The sequence below is a fragment of the Hippoglossus hippoglossus genome, chromosome 14 (genome assembly GCF_009819705.1).
Source record: "Hippoglossus hippoglossus isolate fHipHip1 chromosome 14, fHipHip1.pri, whole genome shotgun sequence".
NCBI lineage: Eukaryota > Metazoa > Chordata > Actinopteri > Pleuronectiformes > Pleuronectidae > Hippoglossus > Hippoglossus hippoglossus.
This window is the reverse complement of record NC_047164.1, coordinates 11,489,099-11,504,251: the sequence shown is the minus strand read 5'-3', so window position 1 is coordinate 11,504,251 and position 15,153 is coordinate 11,489,099. Positions and strand designations below refer to the sequence as shown.

General features: G+C 38.0%; 1 protein-coding gene across 1 annotated transcript; it reads right to left on the bottom strand.

Annotated features, from left to right (window-relative positions):
• Positions 1-988: 988 nt before the first annotated feature.
• pou2f3 (POU class 2 homeobox 3) lies at positions 989-14,736 on the bottom strand. The gene is given in 14 exon segments (XM_034606457.1): positions 989-2,734; positions 3,343-3,457; positions 3,714-3,756; positions 4,441-4,605; positions 4,861-4,994; positions 5,123-5,264; positions 6,483-6,663; positions 6,842-6,879; positions 6,881-6,927; positions 7,238-7,343; positions 8,263-8,361; positions 9,629-9,657; positions 14,231-14,287; positions 14,587-14,736. Coding segments are annotated over 13 exon segments (1,191 nt in total). The 5' UTR covers positions 14,280-14,287; positions 14,587-14,736; the 3' UTR covers positions 989-2,691.
• Positions 14,737-15,153: the final 417 nt, after the last annotated feature.

The following is a 15,153-nucleotide window of genomic DNA, read 5'->3' as shown; positions in this document are numbered from 1 at the left end:
TAAGAACTGTATGAGACCAAACTAACATCTTGTGCATCATCTGAATTCATTAAAAAGGTTGTGAAGGCCTTTCATGCCTCGTTCAACTCCAGAAGGTAACTCTTTACTTTGACCACCTCCATTTAGTATTCATCAGCCGCGTGTTAACATTTCATTTATGTAACACACTTCAGTCTAGTTATAAGGAAATAAAAGTGTTTATTTCTGTACTTTTTATTACCTACAGGTAGAGGCTGGTGTTTAAACACATAATGGATAATAGTATAGTAAAATACAGTTGTAGTGACATTTCAAATGTTATAATTATTGACAATTATGTTGTGTTAATATATGATAATAATAAATATTTATCTACTAATACGAAATAAGACTAAAATCTTTCTATTATAATAATACAAGAGTAATAATTATTTATCAAGTTGCAAGGGACCTTTGCTGAAGTGTACATTTTTAAACTACACTTACCTGAATATATGTACATGATTTTACTAAAGTAAGAATTTCATGACAAGACTTTTTCTGTAACGTTGTGGTGTTCATACTTTTATTGAGGTAAAGGTTTCTTTCAAAACACAGTTATACAACAAAATCTTTTAGAAGTTTAGACAAAAGTTTTCATCAAGACTTTCTAAAACTATTTTGTTGAATATAATCTCTTCATGTTGAAGTAAACATGTTTGTCAGGTGGTCCTCGGCACAGAAAGCAACAGTTTGATTTCGTTGTATGCATCGTTTCAAAGAAAGAACGTCAAACCCAGGACACACACCTTCTGTTTAATGACAGTGAAAACAAGTTTATTATAGTCCCTGGAATTAAGAGTCAAACACAAATGATTCCCTGAGACTCAGAGGGTGGCGCTGGTTCCACTTACATCAGTCAAAACATAACATTATATAACATTATATTTATAGTGGTTTTATTAGATGACTACATTTCACAAGTCTCTCAGCTCAGAGTTCCTTATCACTGCAAAACGTTTTTCTAAAATAAAACAAAATATACAAAGGACACACAGAACAAAAATGTATTTAGCAAAAGATAAATAAACAACCAAACAAATAAGAGCAGCCAAACCTGGACTTAACATCTGAAAGAAGTTTGATGAGTCTCTGTGTTAAACGAAAGAGAAGCCTCCATCAGAAGCTCTGGGTTTGACCAGCAGAGGTCAACAGGAGACGTCTCTGAGCGGCGTCAATATTTTTCTCACAATCAGTAAATAACATGAAAACAACAAACCCAAAAATTAACTGATACTTCTTGCATGTATTGTCTGTGTAGAAGAAAACAGATAACGCAATTATGCTTTTATTCATTACTACAAATATGGCTTTAGACGTGTACTTTGAGCCAGTCCCACATACACCAACCGGCCAGAAATACTCACTAGAACAAACACGTGTATTCATCCACAGCGGAAAATAGTCCCCAACAAAAAGTTTGCTCCCGTTTGAAAATTGTTTGCTTTTAGCAACAGTGATCGGCTGTTATAGGAAATTAGTTTTTCATGAGATTTGTTGACGATAGTGAAAATATATAACATTAGAAGCTTTTAACCTGGTATTCTCTGCAGGTGACAAAGAGCAAACTGTTGAGTGACCTGAGTGAAATCTACGGCGTCCCATAGGATGATTTCTTTTTTTATCTTGTGGGAACAAGAGACACGATCAGACAATTTGTAAACAAAATCTTAAATTAGACAATTGTATTTGGCAGAAAGAAAATCTAAATAAATAAATAAACTAAATTGTGACAGTTGTAAACATGTGGTTTCAATGTAGAGACTGACTTCCTGGTTCAACTGTAACATGCTGTGAATACCTGGTCGTGCACACACAGTTTTCTTATCTGATCATGTTTCCTGCCCCTATTTGCTTTTGTTATGCGATGCCAGCATTTTCTCTTAATTGAACAATTACTTTGGTGAGTACGGTGGTATTACAACTGATGCTAAAAACCAAAGCTTAAGTTTTAATAAATTAGAGTAATGCGTATTAGAGTTATTGATGGTGTATAACATCGGTCACTCAGAGATCTTTTTTACACCCATCAGGAACAGATGAAAAATCTATTTAATCCTATTGTTTAGATATTTTTGCATAAGTAAATATTTTCTTACTGAGGCCGGCAGTACGCAGTAAAGGATTGCATCATAATTGCTAACACACCACTACAACACGAACATAACAACACATCATAACAGTAACAAGAGCATCATTGTAGAGAACCTACGGAGCATATTGGCACAGAGGCTGCTTTCAGACAGGCACTGAACTCTGGACTTGAATCCTTCAACATTCAAACAGATTAAGTGACAGTTGCAAATTCAAGCTATAACCATTAAGACCTGAAGGAGACAATTCCCAGCAGCGTTCTCATTCTGCGCTTTTCTGTGTGTTCTTCATCTTTGTGGCTGATCTGAGCACAGAGTCACATGAACACAAATCAAACAGCCGGAGGCTTTCAGAGCGAGCGTGAGCTAGAGCGTGAGTGTTGACAGAAGTGTGGTGTTGTTGTTGCACTTCTCTTGTCTTATGTGTCCATCTAACGTTTAAGCCTGTAGCTGTAACCCTGTTCAGAGGGCTACTGTGTTACTTTGTCAAATCGTCAGTGTACAGCCCCCTCTCTCTTGAAAAAACAAAACAAAACAAATAAGGATCTTGAAAAGCTTCATGTGATGCAGTTCGTGTTTTTCAGTGATGATACGCAGCATGATTCCAGGAGCGGTACCAGGAGCTGAAAGGCCAGAGGGAGGGTCAGAGGATTATTGACTTAGACAAATAGAAGTGGCACAAAACTGAATTGAGCATTAACCCTTGAACATCCATAAAAGAGAGTCCAACATTTTAGGAAATAGGCGTACGCCAAAAAGGTTATGTAGATATGTTATGCAGAAGTTTTTGGAAAGCAGCAGGTTAAAGTTGTTTCCTGTTTCCAGTCTGTAGGATAAGCTAAGCTAACCAGGTAACGACCACAGCACAATATTTAACATTCGTGTAGACACATAGTTTGATGTAAAATCTGTTTTGAAATGTCACACAAAAAATCTTAGTGATAAACAGCAATTGAAGTAATGGAAAAAAATGCTGTAAATGTAATAATCAGCAATGTCTCCTTAAGATTAATACTCTGCTGTAAAAGCCAACCCTACCCTCCATAAATATACATTATATAATATAAACACATGTGATGACGAGATTGATACGATTCTCTCATCTCACTTTTAGAAAGAAAACAACAAAATGAATTTAACAAGATATTGAATAATGTTTAAGTTAAAACAAGTTGCAAGTTAAAAGCCTCCACTCTCCAGGGTCTGCTGTGCTCAGGTGAGTGTCTCTTACCCTGGCGTGCTGTAGGAAGCTGGGTTCACCTGAGACGATAAAGATCCTGAGACCGAGGACAGGCCGTTGGGAGAAGCTTCACGACTTAAACTGTTTGGAGATGAATTTGAGGAAACTGGAAGGAAAACGTACAAAACGATGCTGTCAGCGAACACATATACCTTTTCCCATCTATTTTAGAATCATGTACAAATTAACTCTGGATGGGAGGATAAGAGATGAAAATGGTCAAGAATAAACTTTCACACGATAATGTTGTGATAGGGGAACATACATGTATTAGTACGCATGGTAAACCCCAGTATGAGTCACAATGAAGTAATTCATTATCAGGTTATTATCTGTAGGTGAATGTAAGGACCAGAACTTACCACCACCTGAAGTCAGAGGGCTGTAGGATCTGGATGCTGAGGTCTAAAACAGAGTGGAAATGTTTGAGATCAACCCTGCCTCACATCAGGACTATAAATATAAATATTTACATATTTATATATCACAATACATAGCTGACGGGATCCCAGTAATTTACAGAGTGAAGGGTGTATAGGATAGGATACTCCATACTCTTTCTTTTAATATTTTATTATTTATTTAGTACTTATCTATATTTTAATTGCAAGAAACTTTGTTAATGATGATATCTGGCAAAAATCGCAATAAACTGTTTTAAAAAAAGAAAAAAAGACTAAACTCCTCCTCATTAAAGTCTGACTTAAAATTGAACTTTTATTTTGCTTTGTTTTTGAGATGAAAAAAATCATTCCAGTGTCCTATATGAAGCTGGTGACTTTAGCCTATTTACTGGGCTTCGGTGAAAATAGGTCTCATGAATAAACCAGATATTTTAAGATAATATCTTTAACTCGTCTTACTGTCAGAAAAGAAAGTGAAAAAAGTGAATTTACCAAATTAAATACCATATGATTCTTCTGGTTGAAAGCTTCAAGTCGGTTTCCCCAGTTTGAACTTAGCGTACGAGCATATTAGTAAAATTTATGAAGACAATCCATTAATGTGTCATTAAGATGACTCTTACTAGAGACTGAAGCTGATACAAATAGTTTTAAGTGTTAGAGATTGGTGATTTAGTCGACTGACCATTCTGGAGTTGTAGTTGTGTGACTTGACAGGTAAACTGGTCACCGGGCAGTAGATCCTCTTCTCCTTCTGACGACGATTACAGAACCAAACTCGAACCACCTCTTTCTCCATGGCCAGCTGCTCTGAGATCAGGGTTATCTCCTCCGAGTTGGGCTTAGGGTTCTGAAAAAGCAAAAAATGCTCATTATTTCCTCCTTTAAAATGTTTGTCTGGTAAGACTAAGAAAGTAATATTTTAGTTATATTAAGATAGTAATATTTTAATGTTCTATCATTCTAGTAATGAATTACAACATATCAAAACAAATTGTATTCAGACCTGAGGTGCCAAACAAAAACTACCTAACTTATTAATTCCGTAACTTAGAAAAATGAGCAGTGTCACCATAAGAACTCATTAAATATCGATTGAACTCACATCAAGGAACCGTTTCTCCAGAGTCAGCTTGATGTTCGTTTCGATGCTTGTCCTCTTTTTCCGTTTGCGGCCGTATCCCTCCATCAAGGGCGGCAGAGAGGTGTGGTTACTCATCGAGTCAGAGGGGGAGTTCTCTAATGTACAAACAAATGTAACGTGGACATTCATCATCCCTGTTCAACATCTTTCACATCAGGCTAGAATCATCAGAGGTTCTGCGATAAAAACAATGAAAGTAAAAATGTTAGTCACTGCGCTGTACCTGCGTCACTCAGCCATTTCTCCAGCAGTGGTTTGAGCTTGCACATGTTCTTGAAGCTCAGGTTTAGAGCCTCGAAGCGAGAGATCGTGGTTTGGCTGAAGTCGTTGCCGTACAGTTTCCCCATCGCGAGGCCCACATCTCCCTGTGGTAAAACAAACACACACACACGTTCACTATTATCAGTCAAGTAGTCAAAGGCTCCCAGTCATCATCAGTGGATGGATTTTGACTGAAGTAGAGAAACTAGTGAACATCTGTTTTCATGATCATGAATTCTGATCAGTGCCAGTCTAATGCGAGGGTTGAAAATTCAAAATAATTTCGTTATTTTCCCTTAATTTTAACCTGGCAATGTCTTTGAGTGCTCGCCCTCATTAGAATAGTATTAAATACCAGTTTAATGACTTTGTAAAATCTTAGATAATAAATGATACACAGTAAATGAAAACAATCAATTAAACAAGTAGTACAGTACATGTAGGACAGTATAAGTAAACACAATTCATTAAAAATACAAGATACGGATACAAAGTACACATCTGTTAACAGTTAACAGTTTAACCACTTTAAATAGACCAGAAAGCGAAGGTACACACATCTGAAATGTTGCTAATAATCCCCCATTCCAATGAAAAACTGTGTACAAGCAAATACATTTAGCACAGTCAGTATTGAATTGAGTGCCAATATGAAAATAAGAGGTAAGCTGTAATAAAGATTCTTTTAGATTATGGTCCACCATGTACATCATTAATTTTGAAAGTCATTACAACACGTGCTGACGTGTACTGGAACAAGACGTAGATTCAAGAATTTCAGTTGAAACAATCTTGAATCTTAAAACAGGTAACTATATGTTGTATCATTAAAGGGCACAGTAAAACTTACTGGACTATAATTACCATCTAGGAAGAATTTAAAGAGATTTTCTACTTTTACGTCTTTTAATATATAATTATACTATAATTTTAATTACCATGTAGTAATTCACTGTAGAGAATTACCCTGAGAACTGAGAAGAGTAATGTTGTAGGCTGTTACACAGTAAAGCCCCAGACCAGGTCTCAGACTTCGTACACAAACAATATATATGATCTGAGGGAGACGTCTGAGGCAAAGGACGACAAAGACTAAATCTTCTTAAAGCTGCTGGAAACTTCTTGTCATGTCTTCTCTGAAACATCAAATTTGTTGCATTGAAAAGCAACTAAAATATATAAAAGTGTCACGTGAAATGACTGTTTCTGACTTTGCCAGAAAAAGTATGTGTTCAAGTAGAACCCGACTGCCCACAGGAGAAAACTGATAGAGATCTTTTTCAGTTTTTAAGGAAAACTAAGTGGTTCTTCCTCTTTCTCACCTGAGTGAAGCCCAGTTTGATGCGTCTTTGTTTGAATGCTTTCGCAAACTGTTCCAGTTCCTCCAGATCACTGGGTTCCTCCTGCAGTGGTAGTGACAAGTGTTTAGGCATCTGCAGGTGAGACATGTCCATGTGGTTCTCCATGGACGTTCCCACCAGACCAGAGCGACTCATGGCCTGGATCAGACAAACATCACAGGGGGGAAAAAACTTCAGATTCCAGGCGTAAAAGAGGCAATGAACAAGGTTACCTGCTGTTACCAGTGTGTGACTCAAAAGTAAAGTAAAGTTGCAGGATATGGAACCATCTTACTTTAAACAGCACATGGTCACATGTAGGTGGTCTGGATTTACCTTGTGGAGTAAGAGCCAGTCCAGATTGGTGCTGAAGAAGGACCAGTTTGACTATGGCTGGGAAGTGACAGCAGATTCTGCTGCAGTATAGCTGCAAAGGAAAACAGGTTTTTGATGATTTATCTGTTTGCGGCGACAAGACTCCCACGAACTGTCTGTGTTTGTTTTTGTTATGAAGACATTAAATAAAAGTGTCCTGGTTTGTGAGCTGTGGAGGTATTGTTAGCTGTTTGGTTTTTTTTTACTCTGTTCAGACGCAGAGTTCCTGGGTGGATGGATAAACTGCTGTCGGTGGTATTTATGAGGATAAATCCATAATGTTTTTCAGGCTCAAATCACTGAAAATAATTCATGCAGCTGATTTGCGGAGTTGACTCAGTGGAAGGTTTTGAAGACTGCACCTTGGTGGTTGTTGGGGCTCTGGGAGAGCAGGAAGGGGGAGGGAGATGACAGGTGGGACTGCTGCATCAGAACCAGCCCCTGCATGGTGTGGAGAGACGTGAGCTCCTGGAGAAAAACAAGATACAGCAACAGAAGAATTAGTCTTAACTCAACTGAGCTTTTGCATTGAGTAGTTCTGCAGTTCTGCAGTGGTGGAAAATACATCGAGAAAAGCACTTTATTTGCCACCAATTCTGACGTATTTCTACTCTACATTAAAATTAGTTTTTATGCTTTGTAATTTCTTTATATTTCTGCTCCACTATATTTCAGAAGGAAATTATCGACTCATTTAGTTAGTTACTATGCTGGTAAAGGTTTTCAATACAAAACACATTAACATAACGTTGACAGATTAAACTTCGTCAAGCAAAAAGTATAGAAAGTTATAAAAGTTAAGATCAACATTGTTTAATCCCTTCGGTCGATTTGAAAGAGCAAAAAAAAAGTGTCAATCACAATTTCTAAGATGGATGTGACTCCCTCAAATGTCTTGTTTTGTCTGACCACCAGTCCAAATATTCAGAGACGAAATATTCAATTATAAGAAAAGAACAAGACTGAGATATATGCAATATTTTAATACTCTAGTTTCCCGTTCAGTAAGATTCAATATGCACAACTTTTACTTTTAGCAGTTTACTTATACCTTGTTGTATTTTCAGACCAGTTCTTCCATTACTGCCACCCTGTGAAAACTGATCCCTGATGATACGCTCATATACTGTAAGATGATGTGCTTAGAAGTAAAGTACCCAGAGCGACTGAATGATTTAGGCCCTGTTCAGACCAGGTATAAACATGTTGTGTTTGCGAAGACCCACATTTTTTGTTTTTACCCAGTGTGAGAAAAAGAAATGTCTTTGTCAATGTGTTTGTGTGCGTTGGTCTAAGTGATCAGAGCTCCGAGACCTTCAGACGCGTTCAGACCTGCATTTAACTGACCACTTGTGCTCTGAACTGGGTCTTCGTGTCTGTGTCTTACCCCAGGCAGCTGACCTCCAGGCAACTGGGAGCTCTGTGTCAGGTGACATGTCTTCAGTGAGCCTAGGTGAGGTGTGTCGTGGATGTTCTCTGTCTTTATCTAAGGTGTTGAAAGCAGAAAAAAAAACCAGTTTGAAACAATATGTTTTTATACAGTTGAGAGAATAAGAATCCTAGTCTGCCTCCAGGACCAGTTTGGTCACTGAACATTATACAAAGAGTGATGGAGAGTCTTTCCCTCCCCTCGGGCAAGCCAGTATGCAAATATCCCACCACCCAACCACCCCACCCCTGAAAGCCATGGCACTTCCTGAAAACATGAGCACTGAGAGAACCGCGCTCCGCTGCCAAAAGGTCTGTTTGGAGAAGTATCCAAATAGCTTCAAACTATTTGAGGTGCTTGTGAAGAGGTGGCATCCATTATTGACATCTGTGCTGAGAGCAGTTAGTTTATCCCGAGGATGTTAAACATCCGAAAGTCAATTCAACGTTACGTCTCGGATAAAGGTACATTTAGTACCCTTCACTTTGCTCTGGGCTGTTTATATTCCAACTAAGCTCCATTATTGAGTCTGCCAAAGATTAGAGACTTAAATAAACTCTTTTGATCCTCCATATTTTTCTTACCCGCAAATCCCATTAAAAGTTCAACACTAACATTGAATTGATCCCATCAATGAGTAAGAAGGTCTGATGTGTCTTGTGTCTTTGTACAACGGCTCTATTGTTGTTCAGAAACTCTTAAAACCCATCACTGAGTCACACAGTTGCACTGGGTAACATGTTCCTTCATTATGATGAACACAGCCCCAGTAGTTTATTTGCAGTCATTCCCACTGCGGCTGTAAACCCACCTGTGGCAGGAAATTACTGAGCCATTATTAACCGTTTTAACACGTCATACCCTAAAAACTGTTCCAGTAAATAAATATCCATCTTTGGTTAAATTATGAGCAACTTGCTAGGAAATCACTAACCTGAGCTGAAAATAGTCCCCAACAAATACACTATTTCCCTCTGAATATCATTTGCTGAAAGCTACAGTGCAAGTATATATTTGGGTCAGATTCTGTCAAATCAAACTTTAAATCAAACTTAAGAAGCCACACTTACAGCAGAGGATTTACAGAAATTGAGTAGCAATGTGGGTCTAAGACACATCATTTTTTAATGTCAAATATTGATCAATCAATTGATTTGATCCAGGTTTGTCCTTAAACAGCTTCATCAGGGTTTCACCCACTGGTGCACACAAACATCCCTCTGTCTGATCAAGCTAACAGGAGAAAGGATACTACGTGTTCAACAAAGAAAACTAAATCCTGCTGATTAAAACCCAAGAAGTGACGATGAACTCTGTTACTCACGTGTCGACTGAAGTTGAGTCCATTTTGGTCTAAATGTAAAAAAGAAAGACAGAGATTATCAGAATTAGGCTCAAGTCCAATCATAGAGAGATTAAATGCAGTCTGTTAGCATTGAGTGTTAGCGATGTGTGTTTATACTGCTTTTTACAGCAGCAACAACATCATCTTTAAATCATCAGTTTTATGAGCGTTAACATAACTGTTTTTATTGGATTCGATATAGTTATAGATACTAGTATATATATATATATAACATGTAAGAGTAGGGACATTTATTTCTATCATGGTTTCTCACAAATTGAAATGTTAAAACACAGACATGACAAAACCTTTAAATCAGACATAAATACACCTAAATACAGAAACAGATCAATTTGACAGCGGATTACACACTAATCCAGAAATAATCATGAAGCAGTAATCCTCATTATTTAAGTTAATTTTTATAAAGCTGACAATCATTTGATTAATCAGGATAATATTAACCAGGTGAAGTGAGTGTAGTGATCTAATAACATAAACGTCACAGAGGCTGTACTTTTGATATTTTGATAATTAATTCTCCTGATTAAACTTCAGTAATATTTTATTTCCACATGTAAAGGATTATTTTGATATGTGGTATTGGTGCTTTCACTGAGGTGAAGGATCTTTTTTCTTTCTCTACTCCTGCTGATTGTCTCGCAGCGGTGTTTCAAAGAAAAGCAGATTACTGGGATGTGAATACACAGGAAAGAATACACAGCGCTCTGTGTCGAGTGTGTGCGGAGCGGACAGGGAGGGAGCGGATGGAAGGTAGAGAGTACATGAAGCTGGATAAAGCTTCATTTGAATGCCAAATAGGGTGACTGGGACTGTGTGTGTGTGTGTGTGTGAGAGCGAGAGAGAGAGAGAGAGAGAGAGAGAGGGGGGGGGGGGGGGGGGAGACAGGTATTTGAGAGAGCTACTGGAGACACAATGCAAATACCCCCCACCCCACCTGGACTCTCTCTCCCTCTCTTTCTCTCTCTCTTGTCACCACCCCACCCCCTCCCCCACCCCCCTCCCCCTCTACTAACCCCCCAACACAACCATCTTCATGGCCAAAACTCCAGTATGGAAATGACCAAGACATGCAAATCAGCCCTGAGTGCATGTAGGCTTTATCTCACACACTCACACACGCATACACACAGACACACACACAGACACACACACACACACACATGGTTAGCAGACACACATTAAAAGGGATTCTTCCGTTAGTCTTCAGGGCAAATATTATATTGTAACTATATACTAACAATACAAACCATATGCACACTGTAGTGTATCCCGCCCAATGTCAGGTGGGATTGGCTCCAGCCCCCCAGTGACCCTCAAAGGAAAAAGCGCTACTGATAATGGTTGGATGTTTGGAGTTGTTATACAAAAATAAATAACCCTATATTTCTATTTTTACAGTAAATTAAGCAATATGCTGATACAGGCTGGTGTTTGTCTGTACTTTTTGTTGTTGTCGACAAATTCCATAAAAAGTTCCAAACCAACAGTGACTCTGTTTATCTCTCTGACTCAGGTCTGTTATTTCCTAATCAACGCAAACGCATGAGCCACAAACACAGTTTCATTAAAAGCATTGTAATTTCCTAAAATAGCTGGGCCTTGTAGTTTTTAGTTTTGGGGTTTTAAGCAAAAGTTTAAACTACCCTTTGTGTGTTCAGTATAGAAATCGTTTGTTGTGTCTTGAGTTGATTTAGTAATAAAAATAATGACAATAAACTTTATTTGTGTCGCACTTTTATCAACAACATTTTAGACAACAACGCAGTTCAGGATTTGCTTTTGATTATTAGGATCATGTCATTGCTGGTTTTCATCTTTGCAGTGGATTCAAGTGTAAAGCGAGAGCAATAAGTCTTTCTTAAGCATCAGTACTATTTGGTTTATTTTCTGAGATCTGTTTCATGTCGACCCTCGATGATTTGTTCCATGTGCGATCTGCTCCTCAGTTTCATTTCCGCTTTGAATTAAATGATAATCATCAATAGCAGGGATTTTTTTAAACATTATGATACACATTGAGTGTAATTGATTTCGTACCTTTTGCAGTCTGAACTCATTTCTCAAAGCCGGCACGCCGTTAGAGTACAGTATGTGGCAGTGACTGAATTACAACACTCATACAACAGTCCTCTAATACGTGATTTATGGAGCTTTAAAAGTTCACTTGATGTGTTTACATTATTAAAACTGTTTTTACTGTTTTAAATTCTTAAGATAACTAATGTTAGGAAGAGGCTAACTCTGGTACATTTATATGAACCACTGTGCTCATATTAATTAATGTACACTGTCCGTTGTAAAGAAAATAATAATAAAATGAAGAGAATTTATTAATGTGTTTACAGTAACAGGTTGTCACCGTGATGTGGAGCAGCACGTGAATTTCAATTATTTTCGTTGAATATTTGTCAAGTTAAATCCTAGAAATTACTTTTGAATCTGACTAATTTGCCACAGCAAATTTAGAGAGAAACGTAATGCTAATTTGAATCAAGTTAGTTTTTTCCAGCAAAAGAGCCAGTTAACTTTTTGAATAAAAATATCTTTAAAGTCACAAAAATACAGAACCTATCTACAAAATGTTGACTGAGTTTATACGCCACTTAAGCATAATTCAACATCTCATGGTTATGTGCAGGCCGTCACTGCCGGCGGTGGAAGTCAGGGAAAGATCGTGGCCTTGCTAATATACTGAAAAAGTCAAAAGAGACTTTAAGTGACCAAGCGTAAGTTTTCTCTGCTGCGGAATGTGGTTCGTTACCAGGAGCGCGGGGTGGTGATGGTCGCTAGCCAAGAGCTTCGACCATTGTTGCGTTTAGGAAACAAGAGGTTATAATACGCCCTCAGAGCCGAGCTATTTCCCAAAGCTACAGCGACTCCATATTGGTCGGAGCTAGGTGGTTAGCATGCTAACTTCACTATAAGCAAAAATAATAAAATTGGCATTGCCTTGCACCACACAGCTCCTGACGAGTAAAAGAAAGACATTTGATGCTCAACATCCACCTCAACTCTTATTGACTTGAATTTGGTGCAAAAGAAACCAATTAAATAATCGTTGTAATTAGATTTGTGTAAAACCTACAGAGTAAACAGGTACAGATTCTTCTGATCTTGTGGAGCAGCTGTAAATATGAACCCGTAAAAGTTCAATATGTTTCTCATCTGACTGTTTCAATGTTCTGCTGCCTTCTAACGAAATGTTTAACATTTAACACAACACTCCTTTTCTCACAGTGTTAGTGATATCGCTCCATGTACAGTATGTAGATGGTTTTGCTTTCATTTGTTTACGTATGTCTCTGAGATTTCTGCCTACACAGACGTACTGTGGAGCTGAATTTAGACTGCGATGCTCACAGCACTGAAACAAAAATGTATTTTTAGAGAAAATGTCCTTGTTATTGTGAATGTGTCTACAGTCTTTATACAGCTTAAGAAGATCCAACGATAACAGTGGAAAGACACATTGCTGTTGACTCTTTGTTGGCTAACATTGTTTTTTATGCTTGGAGCAACTTATACATCATTCACCTCAACTGTAGAACCTAAAATAAAAGTAAAAGAATGATGCATTGGCGCCTGAAAATGGACCATGATGACTGATGCGAGTAACTGCAGCTGTGGCACTGAGGACACCTAATAACATACGAGCAAAATGTCTCTCAAAGATCATGCACTGACAAAAACAGGGACATTCAGCACAGACCTTCACTTCTGTCACACGACAATGGTCGTTCCACATTTTCTGTTGCTTGTTCCTGGTTTTATTTTACTGCTTGTTGCCGTCCTCAGCCGCTGGGCAGCAAGAATTTTTTCAGCAAACAGCCTCAGGTGCATCCTGGTACAGCAACCAACTGCCACCATATCCAACTCTCACGCACACGCACACACACACACACACACACGGGTCCCTGTGGTGAAATCTAAATGTTTTAATGTAGATGTACCACATCAGATCATATGGACCAGTATATGAAGAATGATTTGTTGTTTATCTGGCTAAATCAAATGAAGCTTTAACAAAAACTTTTTTCTAAAACCTTGAGTAAATTACACTAGTCAAGTGATATAACCTAAAAAACCAAAAAGTCAGTGTGTACTAAAATGCTGTGGACACACTTGAGCTGACAAATATCCACTCAGATAATCCAGACAACAGAATAGAACATAATTATACTGATATTATATATAAATAACGTATATAATTAATAATACATAACAAAAAATACAATTAACCGTATAATAAAATATATAATAGTACATAATTCTAAATTTCTCCTTTAAAATATTATTTAACACACAAGTAAGCATCTTATAATATACTCTTCATTTTGAAGCAGATAAAAAATGACTCTCTAAAGGAGCAAATAAAAAAAAAAAAAAGTTTAAATTCACCTTTTTCAAATCTATAAGACAATAAACAAACTTCTGCATCACCAGCAGTGACAGAATAAACACAGTAGAGCAATGCCACACTTATCCTGAGTCAAGTCCACTGAAGTTATCTGTGTGTTCAGATGATTCAGCGGTGTGAGAACGGTGAAATGTCCTTACCTGCCTGTTCACCTGGAGCCTCCGACTGTTCCACCGTGTCTGCGCTCATCTTAATATCTGTAATGATAAATACAGCTGATTTTCCTACCGGATAGTAACTTCACCAGGACAATGAAGCACTCAGGCCACCCAGGAAAATGATCTTGACTATATTCTAATGCGCCCTCCCCTCCACACCACCAAACACACACCACACACCCTCCTGTGTCTAATTGTAATATTCATAAGCGAGGCAGCACCGTAAAGCACCACCACTCTCATTAAACTCTCATTAAAGCTCAGCTCTGTGTGTGTGAGACATGAGACAGTGGAGTTTAAAAAGCCACTGAAACGTCTGTATTGGAGGAGGGACCCACCTCAGGTAAACAGTCTGTGCTGCTCCGGGTCCTGTCGGTCTTCCTGATGATTCAAAAAGAAACTTGTGTGAGAATAAAAAGTTTTGGAGATCCACGGGCACTCATCTGCATTTTCCTAAGTGGAGGAACGTTCACTTCTGCAGTGCACCCTACACTGGCCAAGGGCTGATTTGCATATGCCTCTGAGTGTCCTATCCAGCTTCAGACTGTTTGCATAAAACAACAATGGGGGCTATACGGCAATTTACTGTGTGTGCGAGTGTGGCTGTGTGTGTGTACTAAAAGGCTCAACAGAGTCCTTTGAATGACAACATGACAAAAACCTGTTGGTTTTAACCTTGACCCCCTCATACAGCTCAATGTGTTTTAGTGAAGAGGAGAACCAGGTATCAACTGACATTGAGACATTAAGTCAAAAGACAAAAATTGTACCCATCTCAGAACATTAGGTGAAAATGGCAATTTTTTTTAATACTTTTTATCTTTGAATTTTTACCAATAACATGAGTACATTTTCTTTTTCTTGCATTAATGAAACTTCTGCCTTCAAGGTTTGCAGCTTAGCAC